At 39.3% G+C, this 24,128-nt stretch overlaps 1 protein-coding gene, 1 non-coding gene and 1 pseudogene across 4 annotated transcripts; 1 reads left to right on the top strand and 2 right to left on the bottom strand.

Annotated features, from left to right (window-relative positions):
• The first annotated feature begins 566 nt into the window (after positions 1 to 566).
• FLD (protein FLOWERING locus D-like protein) lies at positions 567 to 5,268 on the top strand. 3 transcript variants are annotated; one of them, XR_013253905.1, is made up of 3 exons: positions 567 to 3,327; positions 4,117 to 5,055; positions 5,182 to 5,268. XR_013253905.1 is itself a non-coding variant. In XM_077390680.1 (2 exons), the coding sequence occupies exons 1-2, from the start codon at positions 747 to 749 to the stop codon at positions 4,884 to 4,886; spliced, it is 3,351 nt and encodes a 1,116-aa protein (XP_077246795.1). In that variant the 5' UTR covers positions 567 to 746; the 3' UTR covers positions 4,887 to 5,268. The 3 variants fall into 3 exon arrangements, 1 of the variants encoding a protein (XP_077246795.1); XR_013253900.1 differs by having other exon boundaries at positions 5,169 to 5,268; XM_077390680.1 differs by having other exon boundaries at positions 4,117 to 5,268.
• Positions 5,269 to 12,269: 7,001 nt separating this feature from the next.
• On the bottom strand, positions 12,270 to 12,776 carry LOC143889398 (secreted RxLR effector protein 161 pseudogene; annotated as a pseudogene).
• A 5,505-nt stretch (positions 12,777 to 18,281) lies between these two features.
• Positions 18,282 to 18,388, bottom strand: LOC143845685 (small nucleolar RNA R71). Its single transcript, XR_013234495.1, has one exon. It is a non-coding gene; the product is annotated as a small nucleolar RNA R71 (small nucleolar RNA).
• Positions 18,389 to 24,128: the final 5,740 nt, after the last annotated feature.

The following is a 24,128-nucleotide window of genomic DNA, read 5'->3' as shown; positions in this document are numbered from 1 at the left end:
AAGTGTGCATTAGAAGCCACCCTCCTAAAAGCTCGGACATATAATTAGAAACCGAGTTCTACCAGGAAATTCAAAGATTCTCAAGATAAATATGGAAACCGACTACCTGGGGAAGTGACCAATAAGAAAAATCTCCAAGAAAGGCAAGTCTCTTAAAGTGCCTAGGACTCTGGCTCTATAAAAAGAATGCCACACTCAAGTTAAGAATCCAAGGTGTTTGGCATATTGTTACTCTGTTACTTTACTATTTTGAATTCCCCCTTTTGTGCCGATTTCTGACTTACCTCAACACAGGGCCCTCTAACTTGTGTTCTCTGAGCCCAAGACGTGCACGAATAGAAGAACTGTTCAAGCTCGGTCGATCGATGGAAGCAGATTTTGGCACCAACAATTGGAACTAACCCAATTCAATTTTTATATAGAGGGTCCTTCAGTCATTCTCCTCTTGGGAGTTTAAAGAACAAAAATTTTCCTGAAAAAAGTTTTTCCCAAGAAATGTTTTTCTTGCAATCCAATGAAGGAATTTTAATTCATCAAACCTCTTATTTTGGGAGATGATAAATTCGCACCCCCTTGTAGGATAATTTACCCGACGTTCACGTCTCTTGTAAAATCCAAGACAATCTCTGCAACAAATTCTTTCTTCTCTACATCTCTCTGGACCTCTACCGCCAAAAACCCATCTCTCTTCATCAATCAAAAATATAATATAACAATCCAACAAAATCTCAAAGAAAGAAACTCAAATGTCTGACCAACAAACCCCTCCACTCCCTCTTCCTTCCTCCCCCCAAATCTCCACCCAAATCCTCCCAAACCTTCCAAACCCAAACCCTAATCCTCCCCAAACTCTAATCCTTACACACCCAAACCCTAATCCTCCCCACACCCAAACCCTAATCCTTCCACACCCAAACCCTAATCCTCCCCAAACCCTAAATCCAGACACCCTGCTCCCCTCAAACCCTAATCCTCCTCAAGCTCTAATCCTTCCACACCCAAACCCTAATCCTCCCCAAACCCTAATCCTTCCACACCCAAACCCTAATCCTCCTCAGACCCTAAATCCAGACACCCTTTTCCCTTCCCCTACAGTTCACAAGAAGCGAAAGCGAAGCACCAGTGCCCGTCGCAAGCAATCTTCATTGCCTTTTCTCCCTTCACAAAATCAGGTATTCCTTCTTCACCCTCTTCCTCATTTATATAACACTAACCTTTTCATTATCCCTCCTCAAATCCCTACTAAAACCCCATCCCTCCAAAACCCTAACCCTAATTCTTCCGGCAGTGTAAACCCTAATACTGCCGCCAATGTATACCCTAATTCTTCTTCCAGCAGTGTAAACCCTCATTCAGCCCGCATTGTAAACCCTAATTCTGCCGGCGGTCTAAACCCTAATTCAGCCCGCATTGTAAACCCTAATTCTGCCGGTGGTCTAAATCCTAATTCTGCCGGTGGTCTAAACCCTAATTCGGCCGCTACTGTAAACCCTAATTCAGTCCACATTGTAAACCCTAATTCTACCACTAATGTCAACCCTAATTCAGTCCGCATTGTAAACCCTAATTATGCCACTACTGTCAACCCTAATTCAGTCCGCATTGTAAACCCTAATTCTGCCACTACTGTCAACCCTAATTCAGTCCGCATTGTAAACCCTAATTCTGCAGGCGGTCTAAACCCCAATTCTGCCGCTACTTTCAACCCTAATTTGGCCCGCAGTGCAAACCCTAATTCTGCCAGCAGTGTCAACCCTAATTCGGCCCGCGGTGTAAACCTTAATTCTTCCGGTAGTATAAACCCTATTTCGGCCCGCAGTGTAAACCCTAATTCTTCGGGCGGTGTAAACCCTAATTTGGCCCGCAGTGTAAACCCTAATTCGGGCGGTGGCATAAACCCTAATTCTGCCGGAGGTGTAAACTCTAATTCGGACATCTCAGAAGAAATAATATTCATAAACAAAGAAGCTACCTCTGAAGCCCTAACTGCCCTCTCTGCTGGCTTCCCAGCGGATTCCCTCACAGAAGAGGAAATCGAATCCGGCGTAGTTTCAGTCATAGGAGGAATTGAACAGGTCAATTACATCCTAATTCGAAACCACATTCTTGCCCGATGGCGAGATAATGTCTCAAACTGGCTCACCAAAGAATCCTTCTTAGATATCCTCCCTTCACATAGTCTTACTCTTTTGAATTCTGCCTATAATTTCTTGGTTTCTCATGGGTACATTAATTTTGGCGTTGCCTCGGCGATCAAGGAAAAGATCCCGGTGGAGGCAAGCAAGCCAAATGTGGTTATTATTGGGGCTGGTTTGGCGGGTTTGGCTGCCGCAAGGCAGTTGATGGCATTTGGGTTTAGGGTAGTTATTTTAGAGGGTAGAAAGAGAGCTGGGGGAAGGGTTTATACAAAGAAAATGGAGGGTGGGAATCGAGTCGCGGCCGCAGATTTAGGGGGGAGTGTTTTGACTGGTACTTTAGGGAACCCACTTGGTATTTTGGCCAAACAGTTGGGTTATCCTCTCCATAAGGTGAGAGATAAGTGTCCTTTGTATAAACCTAATGGCGAGCCTGTAGACCCTGAAATGGATTCTAAAGTGGAGACTGAGTTTAATCATCTTTTGGATAAAGCGAGTCGAATTAGGCAGTTGATGGGAGAGGTGTCTGTTGATGTCTCTCTTGGGGCTGCTTTAGAGACGTTTAGAGAGGTTTATGGAGTAGAGGAGATGAGTTTGTTTAATTGGCATTTGGCAAATTTGGAATATGCAAATGCTGGGTTGTTATCAAAGCTCTCTCTCGCGTTTTGGGACCAGGACGATCCGTACGATATGGGTGGGGACCACTGTTTTTTGCCGGGAGGGAATGGGCGGTTGGTTCAAGCTTTGTCTGAGAATTTACCCATCCTTTATGAGAAAACTGTGAGCGTGATTCGTTATAGTAGCAATGGGGTGCAGGTTATTGCAGGGGGGCAAGTTTTTGAGGGTGACATGGCAGTGTGCACGGTTCCGTTAGGTGTTCTGAAGAGTGGTTCGATAAAATTCGTTCCCGAGTTGCCTCAGAGGAAGCTTGATGCGATAAAGAGGCTGGGATTTGGGCTGTTGAATAAGGTTGCAATGCTATTTCCTCATGTTTTTTGGAGCACGGATCTTGAGACTTTTGGGCATCTGTCTGATGAACCAGCTCGTCAGGGCGAGTTCTTTCTTTTTTATAGCTATGCAACTGTGGCCGGCGGTCCACTTCTGATTGCTCTTGTTGCAGGAGAAGCTGCACTCAAGTTTGAATCCATGGCTCCTACTGACGCCGTGGCCCAAGTTCTTCAGATTCTCAAGGGTATGGTTGTTTCTCTCATCTCTTGCCTTTTATTTATATTTGGTTAGGGACAACTGATTGTGAGTCCAAAACCAATTATTGGACTCTAAATTACATTTAGGGCACGTTTGGCATGATTTTTTTAGCTGGAATATTGGCTTACCCAATGGTAAGGGACGGTGGAAGAGGGATAGATATGAGAGGGACCGAGTGAGGAGAGGGCAAGAAAAGCCTGAAAAACCAGGAAACAAAAAACTTTGCTCAAAATACAATCGTCTTTCTCCCATTTTTTAGCCACTTCTCACCCTCAACTCATTCGTGCCCTCTCAAGTCTCTCCTTCTCCCACCCGCCCTATCCCTCTCTCACCACTTGCAGACATTAATTTAGCATGAAAAAAAATCCTGGCTGCCAGAAATGGCCTTAATTTTGAGTCCAATAATTGAAAATAATAATAATCCTGGCTGCCAGAAATGGCCTTAATTTTGAGTCCAATAATTGGTTTTTGACTCACAAACGAGTCATAATATTAAATGAACAGGGCCTTAGAAACTTGAAATATGATCCATGGTCTCCAGTTATTTTTAATAATAAGATTATGAGGAACTGCTAGAAATTCCCAATATACAGGCCAGTATAATATATCTCATTCTTTGTAAATAAAGTGGACATTGATGTGTCAAACGTCCTTTATCCATATTATGTAGCTGTTTCTTTTATTTCTTATGGTTATTCTAATAGACATCTTTTCTGAGCCACTGATTCTAAACTGAAATGCGTACTTCATTCTAAATGTGAACCTATGTAAACAGGTATTTATGAGCCACAAGGAGTTGATGTTCCTGACCCTATCCAATCTGTCTGCACTAGATGGGGTACTGATTCCTTCAGTTTAGGTTCATATTCTCATGTTGCGGTGGGAGCATCTGGAGATGACTATGATATCTTGGCAGAAAGTGTTGGAGATGGGAGGCTTTTCTTTGCTGGTGAAGCCACCACTAGGCGATACCCTGCAACCATGCATGGAGCATTCCTAAGCGGTCTAAGAGAAGCTGCCAATATGTCTCACCACTTCAATGCTCGAGCCTTGAGACTAAAAGTCGAGAGAAACCCATCGAAGGATGCTCAGTCATGTACTGCTCTTCTTGCCGATTTGTTTAGGGAACCTGACCTAGAATTTGGGAGTTTTTCTGTTATTTTTGGTCGGAAATTATCCGATCCCAAGTCAACAGCAATCTTAAGGGTCACATTTGGAGGACCCCGTAAAAAAACCAATGAAGGGACAAAGCCAGATCAGCAGCACTCGAATAAGCCACTATTTCAGCAGCTTCAAACTCATTTTAATCAGCAGCAACATCTCCATGTTTACACCATGCTATCGAGGCAACAGGCACTTGATTTGAGAGAGGTTAGAGGCGGGGATGAAATGCGGTTAAATTATCTTTGTGAAAAGCTTGGTGTGAAATTGGTGGGGAGAAGAGGCTTGGGATCTGCGGCTGATTCTGTTATTTCTTCGATCAAGGCTGAGAGGGGCAACCAAAGAACCACTGAAACTTCTTTAGCTCTCAAATTGGCAGAGTGATTTGTGCACTAACTATATGTGAATTATGTTATCATGACAGTTGCCTGGAGAAGTGATGTGTACCGTGTTTTCAGGACATGGGATTTTAACATAAAAGCAGATACAGGACACTCTCCTGCACAGTGTTGTTCAGGTATTTGCATAAAGATCTTCAAGTAATTGAGTTCAGGTAATTTATTTATATACTGTTGTATATTTTTTAATTCAATGTGGGGTGCAGCCCATAGTTTTGTAAATAACTAATGCATTTAGTCAGAGTAAGATGCTGAATGTGTGGCACAGTTGCTTGTTTCAGGAATATATCCTGCCAAACACATGTGGGTACCATTCTAGGACTGTAAATGTTCAAATAACTCGAATGTTGGCATGGCGTTTGGTCTAATTCCTCCCCCCCCCCCCCCCCCCCCCCCCGGGGCGTTTGAATGAGCTCTGTATTGCCATGATTCCACTGTCACCCTGAATGAGAATATTTTTTAATTGTTTTTTGTTAGATTGTCCTTTTCTTGTATCCACCTAAGATAGAGTAAGCGGCGATACTACGCAAGACGAATGGCTTCAAGACCTTGTCTCAGTAAATCTTGTCAATGATCATTTCTAAGAGTGACAATTGAAGTTGGTTTGATCCATCTTTGTGAGTTCCATGAACAATGCGTACTGCTCCAGCTATAAGGGAAGGATACCTAGAAACTTTTGTTTTGTGGCCTTTGGATTTTTGCACAATAATGAACGAGAACCAATCGATTGAAGGAGATTCCTCAAATATCATTTCATGGATGTAGAGGAATTCTTATCGTCCATGGAGATTAGCTGGCATCATCATGGAGATGCTAAGTATGTGTGGTAGGATATCACCATTGCTCAGGCATAAATGAAGGTCCACAAATGAGATGGCAGATACCTTGGCATAAGGAGTAGAGAGAGATGTATTTTGAAGGCTGATTATTTTCTTCGATGTATTGGGACAACTCATCCCTTATTTGCTATATCTTTCTTTTTCATTTGGAATAAATTACAGTATTGCTCAAAAAAAGAAGAAAAGGAATCATGTATTTTTTGAAGCCATTGGAGGACTAGTGATTCATATACCAGAATTGTTGTTGCTACTTTGAATCTGTATGGATATAACTCTGAGATTGGTTGATTTGAAAGAACCTTGCTTGCGGAAATCTTCACAGATCTCCACATGCACTGTATATAAGTTAGCAAATGGTGAGTGGTGACTTGCCCTGTATCCTTGGAGCTCTCATTGTCATTCTTTGAATGCTGAAAAATGTTGATTATGGTGGCTTCTGCAAATGCTTGCTGTTGAAATTGGTGAACTTTTCAACTATATGCTTGCTAGTAGTGATCTTATTTACCTTATCAGCTGATATTTATCTTGTCTTGTTTGATCAGCAGTAGTCACTAGGTGGGAAAGTGGATCTCTTCAAGGGAGGTGAGGGGAATGATTTATAAGAGCATTCTGTAGCTTTTTCAAAATATCCACAATTATGTGCACAATGAAGGATTTATAAGGTCAGTTTTTTCAGAGTGGAATTTTCTGCATTCATTTACGTTCTGAGTATTCTTTCCTAGATGGGTTTGATGGGGAAGAAATCAATGTGTAAATCTCACGTCTGTTGTGTTAGAGAATTCCACTCATCTACCATTAGGCGGCTAAACTCTACTGAAATGAAATTGATTTTCCCTTTTGTTCCAATGACCTGCAAACTAGTGCAATGGAGAATTTGATTTGGATAGGATGAATGGTTTGGTGTAGTAAGGGACTTCAAGTTTTGTAGTTTTGTTTTGGATGGAAAACATTTGTAAAGCTTAAATAGAGCTGGGTATCCATGTTAAGAGAATGGCTACAATTGTATTTCTGTCGCCTGGTCTTTAATATGGATTAGGTAGAATATGCTTTGACAGCTCCCCGAGTCGACTCCTTTTTATCTACTTAGTTAATCAAAATTCCTTTGACTCGTGTGTTATGACCACGCCAACCAAGTACGCACCTGTGTTGGCTGTGTCAACCGAGTGCTTGATTGCATCGTGCCGAGTCGACTAGGATTTGCTCTGGCCGCGTTTTGACTCGCATTAGCATTTTGAAACATTAGCTGTAGTCTTAGTTGTAAATTTTGTTTCGTTTCGCCCAAAAATGGGGTGAAACTTTTCGGTTCCAGCTGAAAACCGGAACAAAATGGGTATACATACCGTTACGTTCCAAATTACGGAAATTTCTGACAAAATTTTCCGAAATGGGCAAAATTCCAGATTTCGTCCAAAGTTCCGAAATTTACTTGCGTTTTCTTCTACTCTCCTTGTTTCTTCTTAGTTCTCTTATCTTATTATGTCATCTTCTTAGTATTTACATGTAAAGTCATTGAAGTAAATGTCCATTTATACCCCCCCAAAACCAACCCCCAATTTGGATTCATTAAAAGTAGCTTCAAGAGTCAATTCTAAAAGGATAAATTATCAACTTCCCAGTTCTAGCACAAAATCCCAAAAAAAGGTTCGGGTCAAACTCTTAACTTCCAAATGGTTGGGTATTTTTTCGAATTTAAAATATTCATAAATTCTATCATATCGAAACATTATTAAATCCCAAAATTCCTGTAAAAAAATCTCATAATTTGGCCTCTAATTTTTTTTTTTTTTTTCATTTTGTCAGGCACTGCTCAACACACAGGTGAACACATGCATTTCAGCTGATAGTGATTTTCCTTGAAGTAATTACATGTTGGATCTTTTACATATTTGGTTCCTTTAATTGTTTCATATAGTTTTCTAATAATTTTTTATTTTTTGGATTTTTTCTTATTTTTAAGCATTTAAAAAAATTTCCCTCGTTAATGCTTGAGAAAGAGGATTTACAACTAAGGAACCAAAACGAAATTTATTAGTTGAGAAGGGGTGTAGTTAATGTCTGCAGTTAATATCTGAGAGGAGAAACGAAACGAAATTTACGACTAAGGAATCGAAATGAAATTTACAACTAAGGCTGTAGTTAATGTCTGAGAGGAGAAAACGAGAAAGTTAGAGAAAGAGGAATAGTGTAGAGAGATCAAGGTTGATCTATGCCAAAGAAGAGAATGAAAAGGAGTTGAGAAAGGGTGTAAGGCAAGAAAGAGAAGAGGCAAGGAAGAACTCACAACCGTGATTTGAAGGGGTGAGAAAGAGGGGAGAAGGACCTTCCTCTAAAAAAGAGAGGGGAGGAGGAGGAGGTGGAATTGGGGGCTTATAATCTTCTGAGGGGATGAGGGATAGAAGAAAGAAAGAGAAGGGGAGGGAGGGAGGGAGGGAGGAAGGAGGAGATGGGGTGCCTACACCCTTGCTGTGAGGGGGAAAGGAGGGGAAGAAGAGGATATATGGAGAGAGGGAGAAAGAGGGGGTTCCCAAAACATTGGGGGTGGGGGTCCTTTTCCCCATTCCAAAAACTAGGGTTTAAAGCGTAGTTTCAAAGCTCCCCTACATTGTGGACTCCCACGAGTCAACTCCCTTTTGCATTGGCCGTGTTCCGCGTTTTGCCTTACGAAGTCAATAAAAACTCCCTTAACTCTCCCGAGTTATGACCGCACCAACCGAGCACTCAACTGTATCATGCCGAGTTTACTAGGTTTTTCTTCGGCCGCGTTTTGACCCACATCCTCGTTTTGACACACTAGTTTAAAGGGGGTGCATTAGGTTTTATATAGGGAGAGGGTTTGGGTTTAAGTGGTGGACAATAAGGATCGGCCAACGTGATATAAGGAGGGGCTATAAGAAGGGTTTAGAAGGTTTAAGTGGGGGACCATATAGGATATACGCAAAGTTTTAAAAGGTAAAGTGATGGGCTGTGGTGGAGGGTCAATAGGGTAATAAGATCTTAAGTGAGTTTGGGCTTGGATTTAGGGTGGTGGATGATGGGTTATGGGTAACTAAGTCAAGGTTTTAAATTTCAGTTTCGATTTCGGTCGCAAAAAAAAACAGAAACATTTCGGTTTTGGTGGAAATCATGTAAAATCACGAAAACGTGAGGAAACAATGCACATGATGAAATTTTAAAATAAAACTTTGGAAAATGGTAGAATAAGCACTAGTACATACTCAGAAACCATTGCATAAGCAAGAAAGTTATTCATAATGGCTTTAATTGCATTGAACACCTAGTACATGTGTTGTCGCACATGCCTGTAGCAATAAAGGCAATAAAGAAGTATAATATAATGAAGTATAATGACTAATTCCCCTCCAAGGACCCAACCCTATTTCAATACCACAAAGTTTCGAGGAATTATTGGTCCGGTTCCAACTTGACATCCCAGCATATGATGCAGTCACCTTGATGCGCAGTTCAATGATGTTGCCTACCAAATATCATTCTCTACACTAATGACATGAAATGAAATGCAAATCATAATATCTTTCCATTTTTTGTCATTCCGAATTTCAGGAATTTCAGTCAAATTTTGGGAATTTCAGTCAGAGATAATGACGTGGAAGGAATTCATTGAGATTTCGTTTCGGTGTGGATGGAAACGGAAACATTTCAGTCGTTTCGGGGAAATTTAAAACTATGACTACAATGAATGGGTCATAAGATTGATGTAGATATCCCTCACATCTAAGGCCATAAGAATGCAACTAAAAACTAAAATAAAATTCTAATAAAATATAGATAATCATGTCTATCTATAGAGTACGTCTAGACCTAAGACTAAATCACATCAAGCTATTTAAGAAATCCTTAAGAGGATGACTTTTAGACAATTTTCATTTTCGAGCAGCAATAGGCCATCTTTTTCTTCGGCCTCAAATGTATCCATGGTTTTAAATTTCGGTTTCGGTCCCAATTTCGGCCTTGGCCGAAACCAAAATTTCGGCTGAAATCCAGTAATAAAAAAAAGTAATATCTTATTATATCCAACATTTTGGCCGAAATTTCGGCCAACATTTAGACCGAAATTTGGTAAACCCTAAATTTCGGATTTCATGAAATTTCGGTTTCGGTTTCGGTTTCAACTAAAATCTGAAATTTCGGACCAAAATTTCAGATTTCGGCCGAAATTTAAAACCAGGAATGTATCTCAACGGGTCCGAACTCAAGGTAATTTTTGTTTCTTTGAACCTTACACTAATGTTTCCATGACTCCACAAGTGACTCTGTCCAAAACAATCCCTAATAGAGTCAATCTGAAGTTTTGTCGGTGTGGAAAGATGAGAAACATTTCATTCTAATGTCCTCAAGCTTGGCAACAACTCCTAATACAAGAAGCGGGAGAAGACACGGGGAAACATGGCTGTAAGGGGAATTTGATGGAGGCAATGGAGGTGTTTTAGAAGAGGGTAATATTTTTTTTAGTCTTTTATGACTCTTAATTTTTGAGTAAGATACTTTTTTATACTCCTAAGGAAGAGCAAGGACATTGGTTGAGATATAATATATTCCCATTGGGGACCATACTTCTTGAGGATGTAATTTCTCAAGAAGCCGTGAATAACCTTAACTTGAAAATGGAAACACACCCCACAACCATACAAGTTAGCAAGGTTGAATAACTCTAATAACATATATTATCGAATGATGTTCCGTTTTATTTTCGATAGGAAACAATTACAAAGATGGTGTGGTGTGATATAACACCTATGAATGCATGTCACACTTTGCTTGGGGGACCTTGTCAATTTGACAGGGCTGCTATTCATGATAGTACAATAAATGCTTCTACTTTTTTACATGAATTGGGAGAAGTTGCCATTGATGCCTTCCATGTTGGAAATAATAAAGATGTGCAAATCTGTAATTTAGGATTCGAGAATACCTTATAACAAATTATCCTTACAACTTGAAGACAGAAATCAATAATACTATTTTCTGCAATAATTATCTGTAAAGAAAAAGAGAATTATTAGACCACTTATCGAGTTGAGGCACGAAGAATATTCGCTGTCCTTAAGGCAAATCTCGCCCCCACTATGATGAATCAACGGTGCAGATGGGCGTGTCAGCGTATGCCCCCAGGATACAACAACTCTCGCTCCACGGGTGTGCACTCACGCAGCCCGGATGCCTAAGAACTCGCTTATATTTGCCAAAAGCCTTGAGCAGAAAATCAGAGAGAAAACCAAAGAAGAGAAGGAGTAGAAGAAGAATCCGTCAAGGGATTTCTTTCTGTTTTCTCTAAAACCGATTTTTATAAAAAGGTAATCAACACGTTGGGGTGAAACGTCGCACTCTTTTAGTGCGTGAAAGATGTTTCCCAAACGGTCATTAAATGACAATTAAGGAATCTCAAACGGTAAAAAAAGAAGAAGAGTTAAAACAAAATAAATATACTCTTGACCGTTAAAAGAATAAAAAAGAAAAAGATAAATAATAGAAAAAGCCCTAGTCCCACACGCGCGGCCGGGCGGCGCGCGTGTGTGGTAACACCAAAAGCCCGCTGGACCCAAGTGGGCGATCCGTGCGCGTAGGAACTCCATGATCTCTTGCTTATTCTCAAGGCTAAGAGAGTGAAAGTATATATGTGGCCACTCTCACCCTCTCACACTTCCCATCTAGGACTAAAGTTTTCTCATGACTTTAGCCTTTTTGGAGGGAAGCTTAAAAGCAGAAAGCAAGTCCCATATTGAATTACAAAAAACACCCCATTGTAAGTTTGAATTACAAAAAGACTTTTTTCACATAAAAGTCAACAATCCCACACTAATTCAAAATTACAAGAAATAAATAAATGTAAATAGATTTAATCAAGGCAAGATGTGTTATGCATCAGTAGAGGTGTCTTTTGGACTTGAACCTTTACTTAGTAAAGGTACATCGAGTTTATCAAGTACTCGGTGAATATACATCTTGAACCAAGCACTTTTAGTAATAAACTGAGACAACATACCACACACACAACACAAAAGGCATAAGCAAGTTCATACGGTGTCGCACTTTTCGGCCATGTGCTATATCCTGCTTTCATGAGTACTCTAGAGAATTTAGCCCAATTCTCATAGGGAGCGACCACACTTCCATACTTATATAGGTGTATCTATCAGGAGTGCCCTGTAACTACGCACCCCACTGACAGTCAGTTAGTCAGCTATAGATAACATTAAGAGTCCTACAACTCATCCTCTTTTCGTTACAGGTTGCACCCACACCATATGGATAGGCTTAGTGAACTTAATTCACATACAATTTGGTGCAAAATAGATCACTTAAATAACTTGTTTTTCCCATTGAACTTACTTCTTGGGATCTCCAGTCAGATAGGTTGGGTTCCCATTATAGGTGATCTAAACAGTGGGCTTCAGCCCCATCCCCCTCGATGTGCTCATGACTAAATTTTTATTTAGTTCTTTTGTAAGACAATCTGATATATTATCAATTGATCTTACATAATCTATGGTTATCACTCCATTTTTCAACAATTATCTTATGGAGTTATGCCTCCGACGAATGTGTCGGGATTTACCATTATAAACATTATTATCTGCTCTTCCTATAGCAGCTTGACAATCACAGTGGATTGTAATACCTGGTACTGGCTTATTCCAAAATGGAATATCAGACAGAAGGTTTCTAAGCCATTCAGCTTCTTCACTTGCTTTCTCTAAAGCAATGAACTCAGACTCCATAGTGGATCTCGCTATACAAGTTTGCTTGATAGATTTCCAAGAAACTGCTGCACTTCCTAGAGTGAAGACATATCCACTCCTAGATTTGGTCTCAAATCTAGATACCCAATTGGCATCGCTATACCCTTCTAGTACAACATGATATTTAGTAAAATGCAAACCATAGTTTATGGTTCCTTTAAGATATTTCAATACTATAATTAGTGCTTCCCAGTGATCACTACCAGGATTACTGGTATAGCTACTGAGTTTACCCACTGCATAGGCTATGTTTGGCCTCATGCAGTTCATCAAATACATTAGACTCCCTATAACTCTAGAGTATTCAAGTGGATTTACTCAACTTCCTTTATTCTTACATAATCTTATACTAGAATCATATGGGGTAGCCACAGGTTTACAATCAAATTGATTAAACCTTCTAAGAATTTTTTCTACATAATGAGACTGAGTTAAAATTATTTCTTCTGGGTTTCTTTTTATTTTGATACCCAGGATTATATCTGCCTTTCCCAGATCTTTCATATCAAAATTATTTGATAAAAATTTCTTAGTATCTTTTATTACACTTATGTCTGTTCCGATGATCAACATATCATCTACATACAGACAAACCATAACACCACAGTCCCCACTAAATTTGATTTATACATACTTATCTTATTCATTTATTATGAATCCATTTGATAGCATCACACTATCAAACTTCTCATGCCATTGTTTTGGAGCTTGTTTCAAACCATATAGAGATTTTATAAGTTTACACACCTTTTGCTCCTTGCCTTAGATTACAAAGCCTTCAGGTTGATCCATATAAATCTCTTCATCTAATTCACCATTTAGAAATACTGTTTTGACATCCATTTGATGGATTTTCAGGTTATATATTACAGCTATGGCAATAAGGATTATAATAGTGGTTATCCTGGTTACAGGTGAATAAGTGTCAAAGAAGTCCATTCCTTCTTTTTGCTTGAACCCTTTAGCTACTAGTCTAGCTTTGTACTTATCTATAATTCCATCAATTTTTAATTTCTTCCTAAAGATCCACTTGCAACCAATAGGTTTGCAGCCAGGAGGTAGATCTGTCAAGATCCATGTCCCATTACTCAAAATAGACTCTATCTCACTCTTGACAGCTTCTTTCCAAAATGAAGAATCTGGAATTGACATTGCCTCTTTATATGTCTTTGGATCTCTTTCTAGAAGATATGAAATAAATTTTGGACCAAAATTTTTCTCTACTCTTGCCATTTTACTTCTTCTAGGCTCTACTGATTCTTTAGACACATGATGATCTTTATCTATTGATTCAATGGATCTTTTAAGTGTGTTCTCACTTAGCCTAGTCTTATAAGGGAATATGATTTCAAAGAATTCAGCATCTCTAGATTCTATTATAGTGTTAGGTTGCATATCAATATGATCTGATTTATAGATTAAGAATCAATAGGCACTACTGTTTTGTGCATATCCAATGAATGCACAATCAACAGTCTTAGGACCTAACTTAGTATTCTTAGGATCTGGAATCCTAACTTTAGCTAAGCACCCCCACACTTTAAGGTATTTAAAATGAGGTTTTCTATTCTTCCATTACTCGTAAGGAGTTTTGTCTGAATCTTTAAAAGGTATCTTGTTCAGAATATAACAAGTAGAGAGAAGAGCTTCTCCCCATAAATTTTGAGGTAATCCTGAACTTCCTAACATAGAGTTTACCATGTTCATTAGAGTTCTGTTTTTACGTTCAGCAACTCCATTTTGCTGTGGAGAGTATGGTGCAGTAACTTGATGTATTATGCCATGGTTTTTATAAAATTCACTAAATGCATTAGAAGTGTATTCACCACCTCTATCAGATCTTAAAATTTTGATCTTCTTTTCTAACTGATTTTTTACTTTAGTTTTATATGTAATGAATTTATCAAAAGATTCATCTTTATTCCTAATCAGATAAACAATACAATATCTAGAGAAATCATCTATAAATGTAATAAAATACCTTTTACCTCCTCTAGTTAAAACATTGTTTAAGTCACATACATCACCGTGAATTAAATTTAATAGTTCTGTTTTTCTTTCTTCTACTTTGTGAAAAGGCTTCTTAGAGTACTTTGATTGCACACATATTTCACATTTATCTATTACTTGATCACTTTTAGGAATTAGACCTATGGTCATCATTTTCTTTAAAGATGCATAGTTAACATGACCTAGTCTACCATGCCATAAACAAGAAGAATCAATAATATAAGCAGAAGAAGATGAAGCTTTATTCATAAGGTTCTCAGTTACATTCAGTTTGAATAAACCCTCACTAGAGTAACCCTTTCCCACAAATTCACCACTCTTAGTGATTACAAATTTATCAGCCTCAAAAACTAGTTTGAAACCTTTCTTGATCAGAAGTGACCCAGACACTAGATTCTTTCTTATATCTGGTACATAAAGGACATCACAGAGCTTCAGAACTTTTCCAGATGTAAGCTTCAACATCACTGTTCCTTTACCTGCCACAACAGATGATGATGAGTTTCCTATGAAAAGCTGCTCTCCATCCCCTACAAGCTTGTAGGAAGAAAATACACTTCTGCGACTACAGATGTGTCTGGTGGCACCAGTGTCCACCCACTAGTCCTTCATGTTACTAACCAGGTTCACTTCATATACTACGGCTGACAGATATTGATCTTCAACCACATTAGCCTGAGGCGCATTGTTTCCTTGAGGATTTTTCTTCTTATCATTTTTTCGACAATTTTTAGCATAGTGACCTGCTTTCCCACACACAAAGCAGTTACCCTTCTTCTTGAAATGCTTATTATTTTTCTTAAAATTTCCTTTTCCTGATCCAGACCCAGGTTTAGAAGAGGTTTTCTTTCCAGATGAAGATTCAGTGAGATTTGCCTTAGAGTTAAACTCATAGGCCTTAGATTTCTGTTTTCTGAAATGATTTTCCTCTTAAGTTCTTAGATAAACAAACAAGTCTTGAAGAGAAAATCATTTCTGTCATGTAATAGGGTGTCTTGGAATTTTTCCCATGAAGATGGTTTTTTTTATAATTGCACCAATTTGTATATGTTCTTCTATTTTGATCCCTCTGGCAAGTATATCAGAAACAATCAACTGGATCTCATTCACTTGATCCATAATAGATTTTCCATCTACCATCTGATATCGAAAATATTTTCCAATAAGATGTTTCTTAGAACCCGCTGTTTCTACTAGATATTTCTGCTCTAGAGTTTCCCATAACTCTTTGGCAGATTCAATTCTAAAAACACATCAAATAATTGATTGCTAAGACAACTCAAAATATGTCCTTTGCAGAGATAGTTATCTCCTTTTCTTTTCTCTGTGAGATGAGTTCTAGCAGGTTCTTCTTCATTAGGTAATGACTCAGGATCATTCAAGATATAGTCTAAGTTTAGAAAAGTCAGAAAGAATCACATTTTTTCCTGCCATCTACCGAAATCCGATCCGTCAAATTTCTCCGGTCTTTCGGTTTAGGAAGCCATGATGATTAATTTCCAGTAATCGAAATCCAAAAAATTACAGATCAGAGATCGAAGATTTGCCTTAAGATTGTTGGAAATAATAAAGATGTGCAAATCTGTAATTTAGGATTCGAGAATACCTTATAACAAATTAACCTCACAACTTGAAGACAGAAATCAATAATACTATTTTCTGCAATAATTATCTGTAAAGAAAAAGAGATAATTGTTAGACCACTCATTGAGTTGAGGCATGAAGAATATTCGCTGTCCTTAAGGCAAATCTCGCCCCCACTATGATGAATCAACGGTGCAGATGGGCGTGTCGGCGTATGCCTCCACGATACAACAACTCTCGCTCCACGGGTGTGCACTCACGTAGCCCGGATGCCTAAGAACTCGCTTATATTTGCCAAAAGCCTTGAGCAGAAAATCAGAGAGAAAACCAGAGAAGAGAAAGAGTAGAAGAAGAATCCGTCAAGGGATTTCTTTCTGTTTTCTCTAAAACCGATTTTTATAGAAAGGTAATCGACACGTTGGAGTGAAACGTCGCACTCTTTTAGTGCGTGAAAGATGTTTCCCAAACGGTCATTAAATCACAATTAAGGAATCTTAAACGGTAAAAAAAGAAGAAGAGTTAAAACAAAATAAATAAACTCTTGACTGTTAAAAGAATAAAAAAGGAAAAGATAAATAATAAAAACAGCCCTAGTCCCACACGCGCAGCCGGCCGCGCCAAGCCGGGCCGGGCGGCGCGCGTGTGTGGTAACACCAAAAGCCCGCTAGACCCAAGTGGGCGATCCGTGCGCGTATGATCCCCATGATCTCTTGCTTATTCACAAGGCTAAGAGAGTGAAAGTATATATATGGCCACTCTCACCCTCTCACACTTCCCATCTAGGACTAAAGTTTTCTCATGACTTTAGCCTTTTTGGAGGGAAGCTTAAAAGCATAAAGCAAGTCCCATATTGAATTACAAAAAACACCCCATTGTAAGTTTGAATTACAAAAAGACTATTTTCACATAAAAGTCAACATTCCAAAAATGATTCAATTTTTGTAAAGGGAAAAAAGAATAGTATGTCTTTCTAGGCATGAGTTCATGGACGAGTTGAGAGAAGATAATTTGGGTTTTGCAGTAATTTTCAAAGGGTTTCAGAACAAAAGATGCATTGGATTTGCCTTCATGTTAAAGACATTCTAGAAGGTATAGTAATGTATTTCCAGTGGAGCTACCTTATGCTTTACCACCGATATACAATGTGCAACACCACATCGATCTTATGCGCGATGCTATTCTATCAAATCAGCCCCATTATAGGATACTCCCTAAAGTACTGACCGACCTCCGGAAGGCATTCTGACATTCTGACTGGAAGGATGATAGACTAACCTGACCTAACCAACCACAAGGAAGAAAGTAAGATTCACCAATACTACGAGACCGGAGCGACTCCACCTCTCATTTGCAAGAGACTCCATTCATGGACGCTTAAACGAAGTACTGTAGCTGTTGAGAATGGTTTCTGGTGGATCCTCTTGGTAAAGGGGGAAAGAGAAAACTTGACTTTGAGAAAGAAGGGTGGTCTATGATCGGGGAGATTGTGATAGGAATAGAAGGGAAGCTAACGGGAGCCTTTTGTGCAATATCTAAAGGAGCACAAAGTACATGAAGAGTTGAGAAAGCAAGTGAAAGAAAGAACACAAGTCCTTGCACCTAACGCCGGTCCAACGTGCTAAGGAGTCTACGATCGTCTCTAGATCTGTATCTAACCCTTTGTCGAACAACAACATTGAATCTCTCTTCACTCCTCCCCGACAAGTCTTTTTCCCTTGCCCATCAAAATGTTACTGGTCAGATTTCCTTTTGGACAGAACTAGGGTTCAAACAACAACATTTATAATTCATGTTATTTCTTAATGATAAAAAAAAAAACAAGTTCAGGAAGTTGTTTCCCTTTGAATGATCGAAGCAGTTCATCTGCTCAGCTCAACTGTGAATTGAGCATGTCTGCATTCAAAGGGAAGATCTCCATTGATCTGAGGGTTAGTATCATCTGATGGGGCAGATCTTTAGGGCATAAACCATCCATGGTGGGGACAATTTTTGCGTGAGTTTGAAGATGTATGTGCTTTGATTAAGTTGCAACAACTTACCGATGATGCGGTAAAGTTGCGGTTTATTACGTTTTCACTCAAGGATGGAGCTAAAAAGTGGCTCCATGGTTTACCAACGAACTCCATCACCACTTGAGAGGAGTTCGCCGTCGCTTTCCTAAAAATATATTTTCCATTACATAAAACTAATAAGCTTAGGAACGATATTTTACAATTCAAACAAAAGCCATTAGAGTTATTTTCTAAGCTTATGGAGAGGTTCAAAGACCTACTCCAAGAGTGTCCTCACCATGGAATTGATTTGTGGCACTTATGCCAAGGAAATTCAACTTGAATATTTTCTTTCTGCACTTCTCTTGGAGTATCAACCTCCACCCCAATGGTCTCACCTGTGTCCTATTTTCCTTCTTCACCAATCTGTTTATGTGACTTTAACATAGATGATTCATCGAAAATAACATCTCGACTAATAGTTAGCTTGTTAGAAGAAGGATCCCACACTCTAAATCCCTTGACCCCACTTGCATATCCAAGAAAGATACACTTTTTGGATTTTGGGTCAAGTTTAGAGCGTTGATCATTTTTAACATGAATATAAGCAGGACAACCAAATATTCTCAAAATAGAATAATCATTAGGTTTACCAGACCATACATCTTTTGGAGTCTTACAAGAAATTGCTGTTGAAGGTGACTTGTTGACCAAGTAACATGCTGTATTGACCGCTTCAGCCCAGAAGTCTTTCTCTAATCCAGCATTGCTCAACATACTGCAAGCCCTCTCTAGAAGAGTCCTGTTAAGCCGTTCTGCAACTCCATTCTGCTGTGGAGTTTTCGGTGTAGTAAAGTGGCGAACTATGTCTTCGCCCTTGTAGAACTAAATAAACTTAGAAGACTTGTATTCTCCTCCATTGTCTGTCCTCAGACACTTAGCCTTCTTACCCGTTTGCTTCTTAGTCATGGTTTTCCATAGCTTGAATGTAGAAAACACCTCAAATTTTCTCCGTAGAAAGTAAACCCATACTTTCTTAGAGTAATCATCTACGAATGTCACAAAATAGAGAGCACCGTCCTTTGATGCAACTAGGGCTGGTCCCACACATCTGAGTGCACATAGTTTAACGCGCCCTTGCTTCGATGAACTGAAGTTTTGAAACTCACCCTGCATTGCTTTCCAAATACACAATGCTCACAGAAGTCCAACTTGCAACTTTTAACACCCTTGAGTAAATTCCGTTTACTGAGCTCTCTCTAACGTTGCTCACTCATATGCCCCAACCGCATATGCCACAGCTGTGTCAAATCAGTTACACCATTTTCTTCTGTAGAAACGGCTGCTCTACCTACGACTATATTTCCCATCAACTCATATAAATGATTTTTTACCATCTTTGCCTTCATGACGACAAGAGAACCCTTTACAACCTTCAGAGTTCCACCATCTCTAGTAAACCAACATCCACTAGTGTCTAAAGCACCCACAGAAATCAAATTTTTCTTCAGCTCTGGAACATGTCTAACTCCTGTTAAGGTTCTAATGGTTCCATCATACATCTTTATATTCACTGTACCCATCCCAACTGTCTTGCAAGAATTGTCATTCTCCATCAAAACTGAGCCACCATGCAACTGCTCATATGTAGAGAACCAATGTCTATGTGGGCACATATGAAAAGAAAATCCTGTATCAAGGATTCATGCGTCATGATAACAATCAATACCTGATGATGGGGTGAGCACCTTGCCGTAGTTTTCATCTGAGTTTTCCTCTGCCACATTTGCCAGTTCAGAAGCCTCTCCACGCTTCTTCTCCATATCTTCCTTGTGTTTCCGGCAGACTTTCTTTATATGCCCAATTTATGGCAATGAAAACACTTTATCTTCCCTTTCCCTGTTTTGGATTTTGACCTAGACCAGCCTTGATTATTCCCATTCTCTTTTTCCAGTGGTCTACCTCTGGCAACCAAACCTTCTGCTTGCTTCTCACCCATAGGCCTCTTTCTCATTTCATTAGAAAGAAGAGCAGCAGTGACCTCCTCTAATTCTATGGTATCCTTACCATTGAGTAATCTTGTAACCAAATGTTCATAAGATGGAGGTAGAGAAGTCAACAAAATCAAGGCCTTATCTTCATCGTCAATTTCCACATCAATATTCGATAATTGACAAATTATCTTATTATAGGCATTCAAGTGATCCATCACTTCAGTCCCTTCCTTCATCTTCAAGGTGTATAATTGTTGTTTCAAATACAACCTGGTTGTGAGAGACTTTGTCATGTACAAACTCTCAAGTTTCAACCACATCTCTGCTGGAGATTTTTCATACATAACATGGTATTTGACATCGTTTCCCAACGACAAGCGAATAGAGCTCATAGCCTTCAAATCCATGGTATCCCAGTCATCATCTGACATATCTACAGGCTTCTTAGCCTTCCCTGACAGTGCTTTATGTAATCCTTGTTGAACCAACAAATCATGAACATTGACTTGCCACAAATTAAAACTGTTCTTTCCGTCAAATCTTTCCACTTCAAACTTTGCACTAGAAACCGTCACCACTATTGTAGAACCAAAGCTTTGATACCACTTGTTGCAGAATTGGGGCTCAAATCAGCCCTCCGCGATGACCCGTTAACAATCCGAACACGAAAGTGTGTTTCCGGTTTTTCGTGTTAACAATACACAACGTTACCGAAGTAGATTCACAAGAACAAAATAATAAAAGGTGCAAGCCAAACCACAAACAAAAGCACACAAGAACACCAAGATTTTATGTGGTTCACCACATGATGTGTATGGCTACGTCCAAAGGAGAAGACTTCAAAAGTTTTCACTATGTGGAAAATAAGTGGGTTACAAGAAGCACTCACCGGATTACAAAAGCCCAAGCTTTCTCCGGATTACACAAGCATTAATCTCTATGCCGTCTAGGATCCAAGCATCGTCGCTCCCTAGATGCCATGCTTCTTCTTCGTCTTCTCAAGAGAACCAAAATCAAACCCTTCAATTCGTGTATACCAATACCCACTTGAAGATGATTTTCATTCACGAACAAGTGCCCAAAGTCCACTCATTCTTTTCTTGAAGCCGTACCGCCGTACCCCAAAACCCTTATTACATAAGGATTTCTTTAATAAGAAACCCATCAAAAAAAGAAATGTGTCTACCTTTGAAAATTCAAGGCAAACACAACATCTTGGGTTCTTCAAAACCTTCTAGTATAACCACTCATCTTCATCTTTGCCATTTTGGGCATCTCTCTTTTCCTCCAAAGGGGCAGGAATACCGTTGTTTGGGGTATCCAAAAGCACCAATTCGGGGCTATGTGATGGGGATAAAAATTTCTCACCAATTAGGACATAACACATGGCACCAATCAGAGACAGACATGGGGGGCATCCAAGTAAGGGCTTAATCTTTCCTATAAATAGAGGCACACTCTCCAAGGTATGGGACTTTTGATTATTCTTACATTCATTTAGTTCGAGAGTTCTCTCTAGGGAGCTCGTATTATTGATGCCGGTTCTGACTTAAGCATCGGAAAGCCTTCCCGGAGTCCAAACTCCAGGTGGTTTTCTATACATTTGCTTGTGAGCGCAAGTTACCTTTACAAGAGTGCTACCAGCTGGGACCCCATTCAACCTTGGGTCAGATTTCAGTGGCAACAATGGTTATCATCTAGCAATAACTATTAAAAATTCTCAAAAGATGTTTTTTTAAACTTTTGTGTCATCATTTCCACATGCTTGTTTCTTTGGAGTCATCAACAACATCACTTTGAGTCGTTTGATTTGATATCTGTGGTGACAAGTCAAGTCATTCGGCACAGGGGCGGCCCAGTGCACGAGGCTCCTGCCATTGCAGGGTCTGGGGAGGGCTAAATGTACACAGTCTTACTCCTGCCTTGTAGAAAGGCTGTTTCCGTGACTCGAACCCTTGGCCACCAAGTCACAATACAGCAACCTTACCGTTGCCCCAAGGCTCGCCAAGTCATTCGTCGCAAAAATACTAAATTAGTGCATTGATAATTGTGGTCACAAGTCAAGTCATTCATCAGAAACATACTAAATTGGTGCAATAAAACCTGGAGAAAATCTTATGATTAGTTACAACAATGTTTTTCTTTAATACTGAAGACCATATGTACAATTACTTTCAACAACAATTTCTCAAGTAACGACGTAATCGTGAAAGCTTCTCGATCAACAAGCCAATATGTGCATCCATTGATTTGAAGTATTTATGCCTCAAATTCTTGTTGAGGAGAAGAAAGCCGATGACTCCCCAAAATCCCAAAACATATGACATTGCCACAAATGAGTAGAAAAACAAGTGATTATCGAGAATACTAGAGTCATGTCCCTTGCCTTTAGGTGGTTGTGAAGGGATGCTCGATGAGCATTTTCTTTCTAGTGGTGCTCCACAAAGAGTTGGATTTCCCTCATAACTACTCTCATCAAATGTTGAAAATTGTTTCTCAAAAGGGATAATACCCGATAGGTTATTGTAGGCGACCAAGAAATCACTAAGTGAATGGAGTTGAGTTAATTCATAAGGGATTCTCCCAACCAACTTGTTGTGAGAGAGATCCAAACTCTCCAAGTTATCTAAGTTCTGAAATGACTGTGGAAGATGTCCAGTTAGTAGGTTGTTAGATAAGTTCAATGAGTGAAGCTCTCTCAAATCCCCTAATTGGAAAGGAATATCACCCACCAATTGATTCATGGAAAAATCGATTCCAGTCATCAAGGAAAAAGGAAGGCCCTCGTAGGAGTAAGTTACCCCCTTTGTGGTGAAAGAAGTTGAATACCTAAATTGTAATGTACCTATGATAGGTGAGCCAGTTTGGATTGGCGATTTTATCTTCCATGAAGTAATGTTGTTAAGACAATAAGGTATGTTTCGGGATAGAGAATTATTGGAGAGATTCAATATATGGTGGTTATTTAGTTGACACAAGAGTATTGGAATGCCCCCTCGAAAGAAATTATCCCGTAAAAGAATTGATACCAAGTTTGAAAGGGAGAATAACCAACTTGGAATAGGGCCAGACAAGTTATTTTTTCGTATATCTAGAATCATCAAGTAAGGGCTATTCAACAAGCTAGTTGGGATTGTTCCTGTGAAGTTATTGCTGTTAGCAAGTAAAGAAAGCAACTCTATCAAGTTAGCATCTATTGGGAGAAGCTCTCCTTCTAATATATTGCTTGATATGCTCAAGTACGTTAATGAAGTGCAGTTTCTGGTTAGTGAATGTGGCATTTCTCCTGAAAGTTGGTTGTTAGATAGGTCAAGTCTGTGTAAGTTTGCCATTTCACTCATGGACAAAGGTATCCTACCTTTCAAAGGATTCTTGGACAGGTTAAAGAAAGACATATGTGGGAGAAGTGTGCCGATGTTTGGAGGAAGTGACGCACTTAGATTGTTTTCAGATATATCTAGAAAAAATACAGCTGAACTGGTGTTGTGGGGAGACTGGGGAATTGAGCCTTCAAACTGGTTACTCCTCAGTGACATAATTCTTAGTGATGTAGTATTGTACAATAGTTAAGATGGGATGACCCCCTTTAAGGGAGTTATGATCCAATCGTAAACTGTATAGATGATGTTGATTTGAAATGAAGCTAGGGATGCTAGAAGTGCTACCTTGGTTTAGGTTGCAATTTCCAAGGACCAACGCCATGAGTTGAAAAGTAGGAATCCAATGGGGGTTTTCTGTTTCAACCTCTAATTGGACATTGTTTGAAATGTCAACATATAAAAGCTTTGAGAGGTTGGCAAACGTGGAAAATGAGAACACATCCGTGAATTGATTGTTTGCAAGAAAAATAGTCTCCATCATCGTTAGGTTGTTGAAAATGAATGAAGGAACCCTCCCTGAAAAGTGATTGTAAGAGAGATCAAGCAATTGTAGGTAATGCATGTCTTTTAAACATGGATGGATATTGCTTTCTATTGAGTTTCTCTTGAGATTCAAGGTAACTAGGTTGCTCAATTTGCAAATCCCTGCAAGAATAAGAGAGAAACAGATCA

This window comes from Tasmannia lanceolata, unplaced genomic scaffold (genome assembly GCF_043159265.1).
Source record: "Tasmannia lanceolata isolate RefF3 unplaced genomic scaffold, GAP_Taslan_0.1 ptg000002l, whole genome shotgun sequence".
Classification (NCBI taxonomy): Eukaryota; Viridiplantae; Streptophyta; class Magnoliopsida; order Canellales; family Winteraceae; genus Tasmannia; species Tasmannia lanceolata.
This window is presented reverse-complemented; position numbering and strand designations above follow the sequence as displayed.

Excerpts from the sequence above, each read along its gene's own strand:
- FLD (XM_077390680.1), top strand. The coding sequence starts at position 747 with ATGTCTGACCAACAAACCCCTCCACTCCCTCTTCCTTCCTCCCCCCAA. Across the intron at positions 3,328-4,116 it reads AGTTCTTCAGATTCTCAAGG|GTATTTATGAGCCACAAGGA; the intron begins GTATGGTTGTTT and ends CTATGTAAACAG.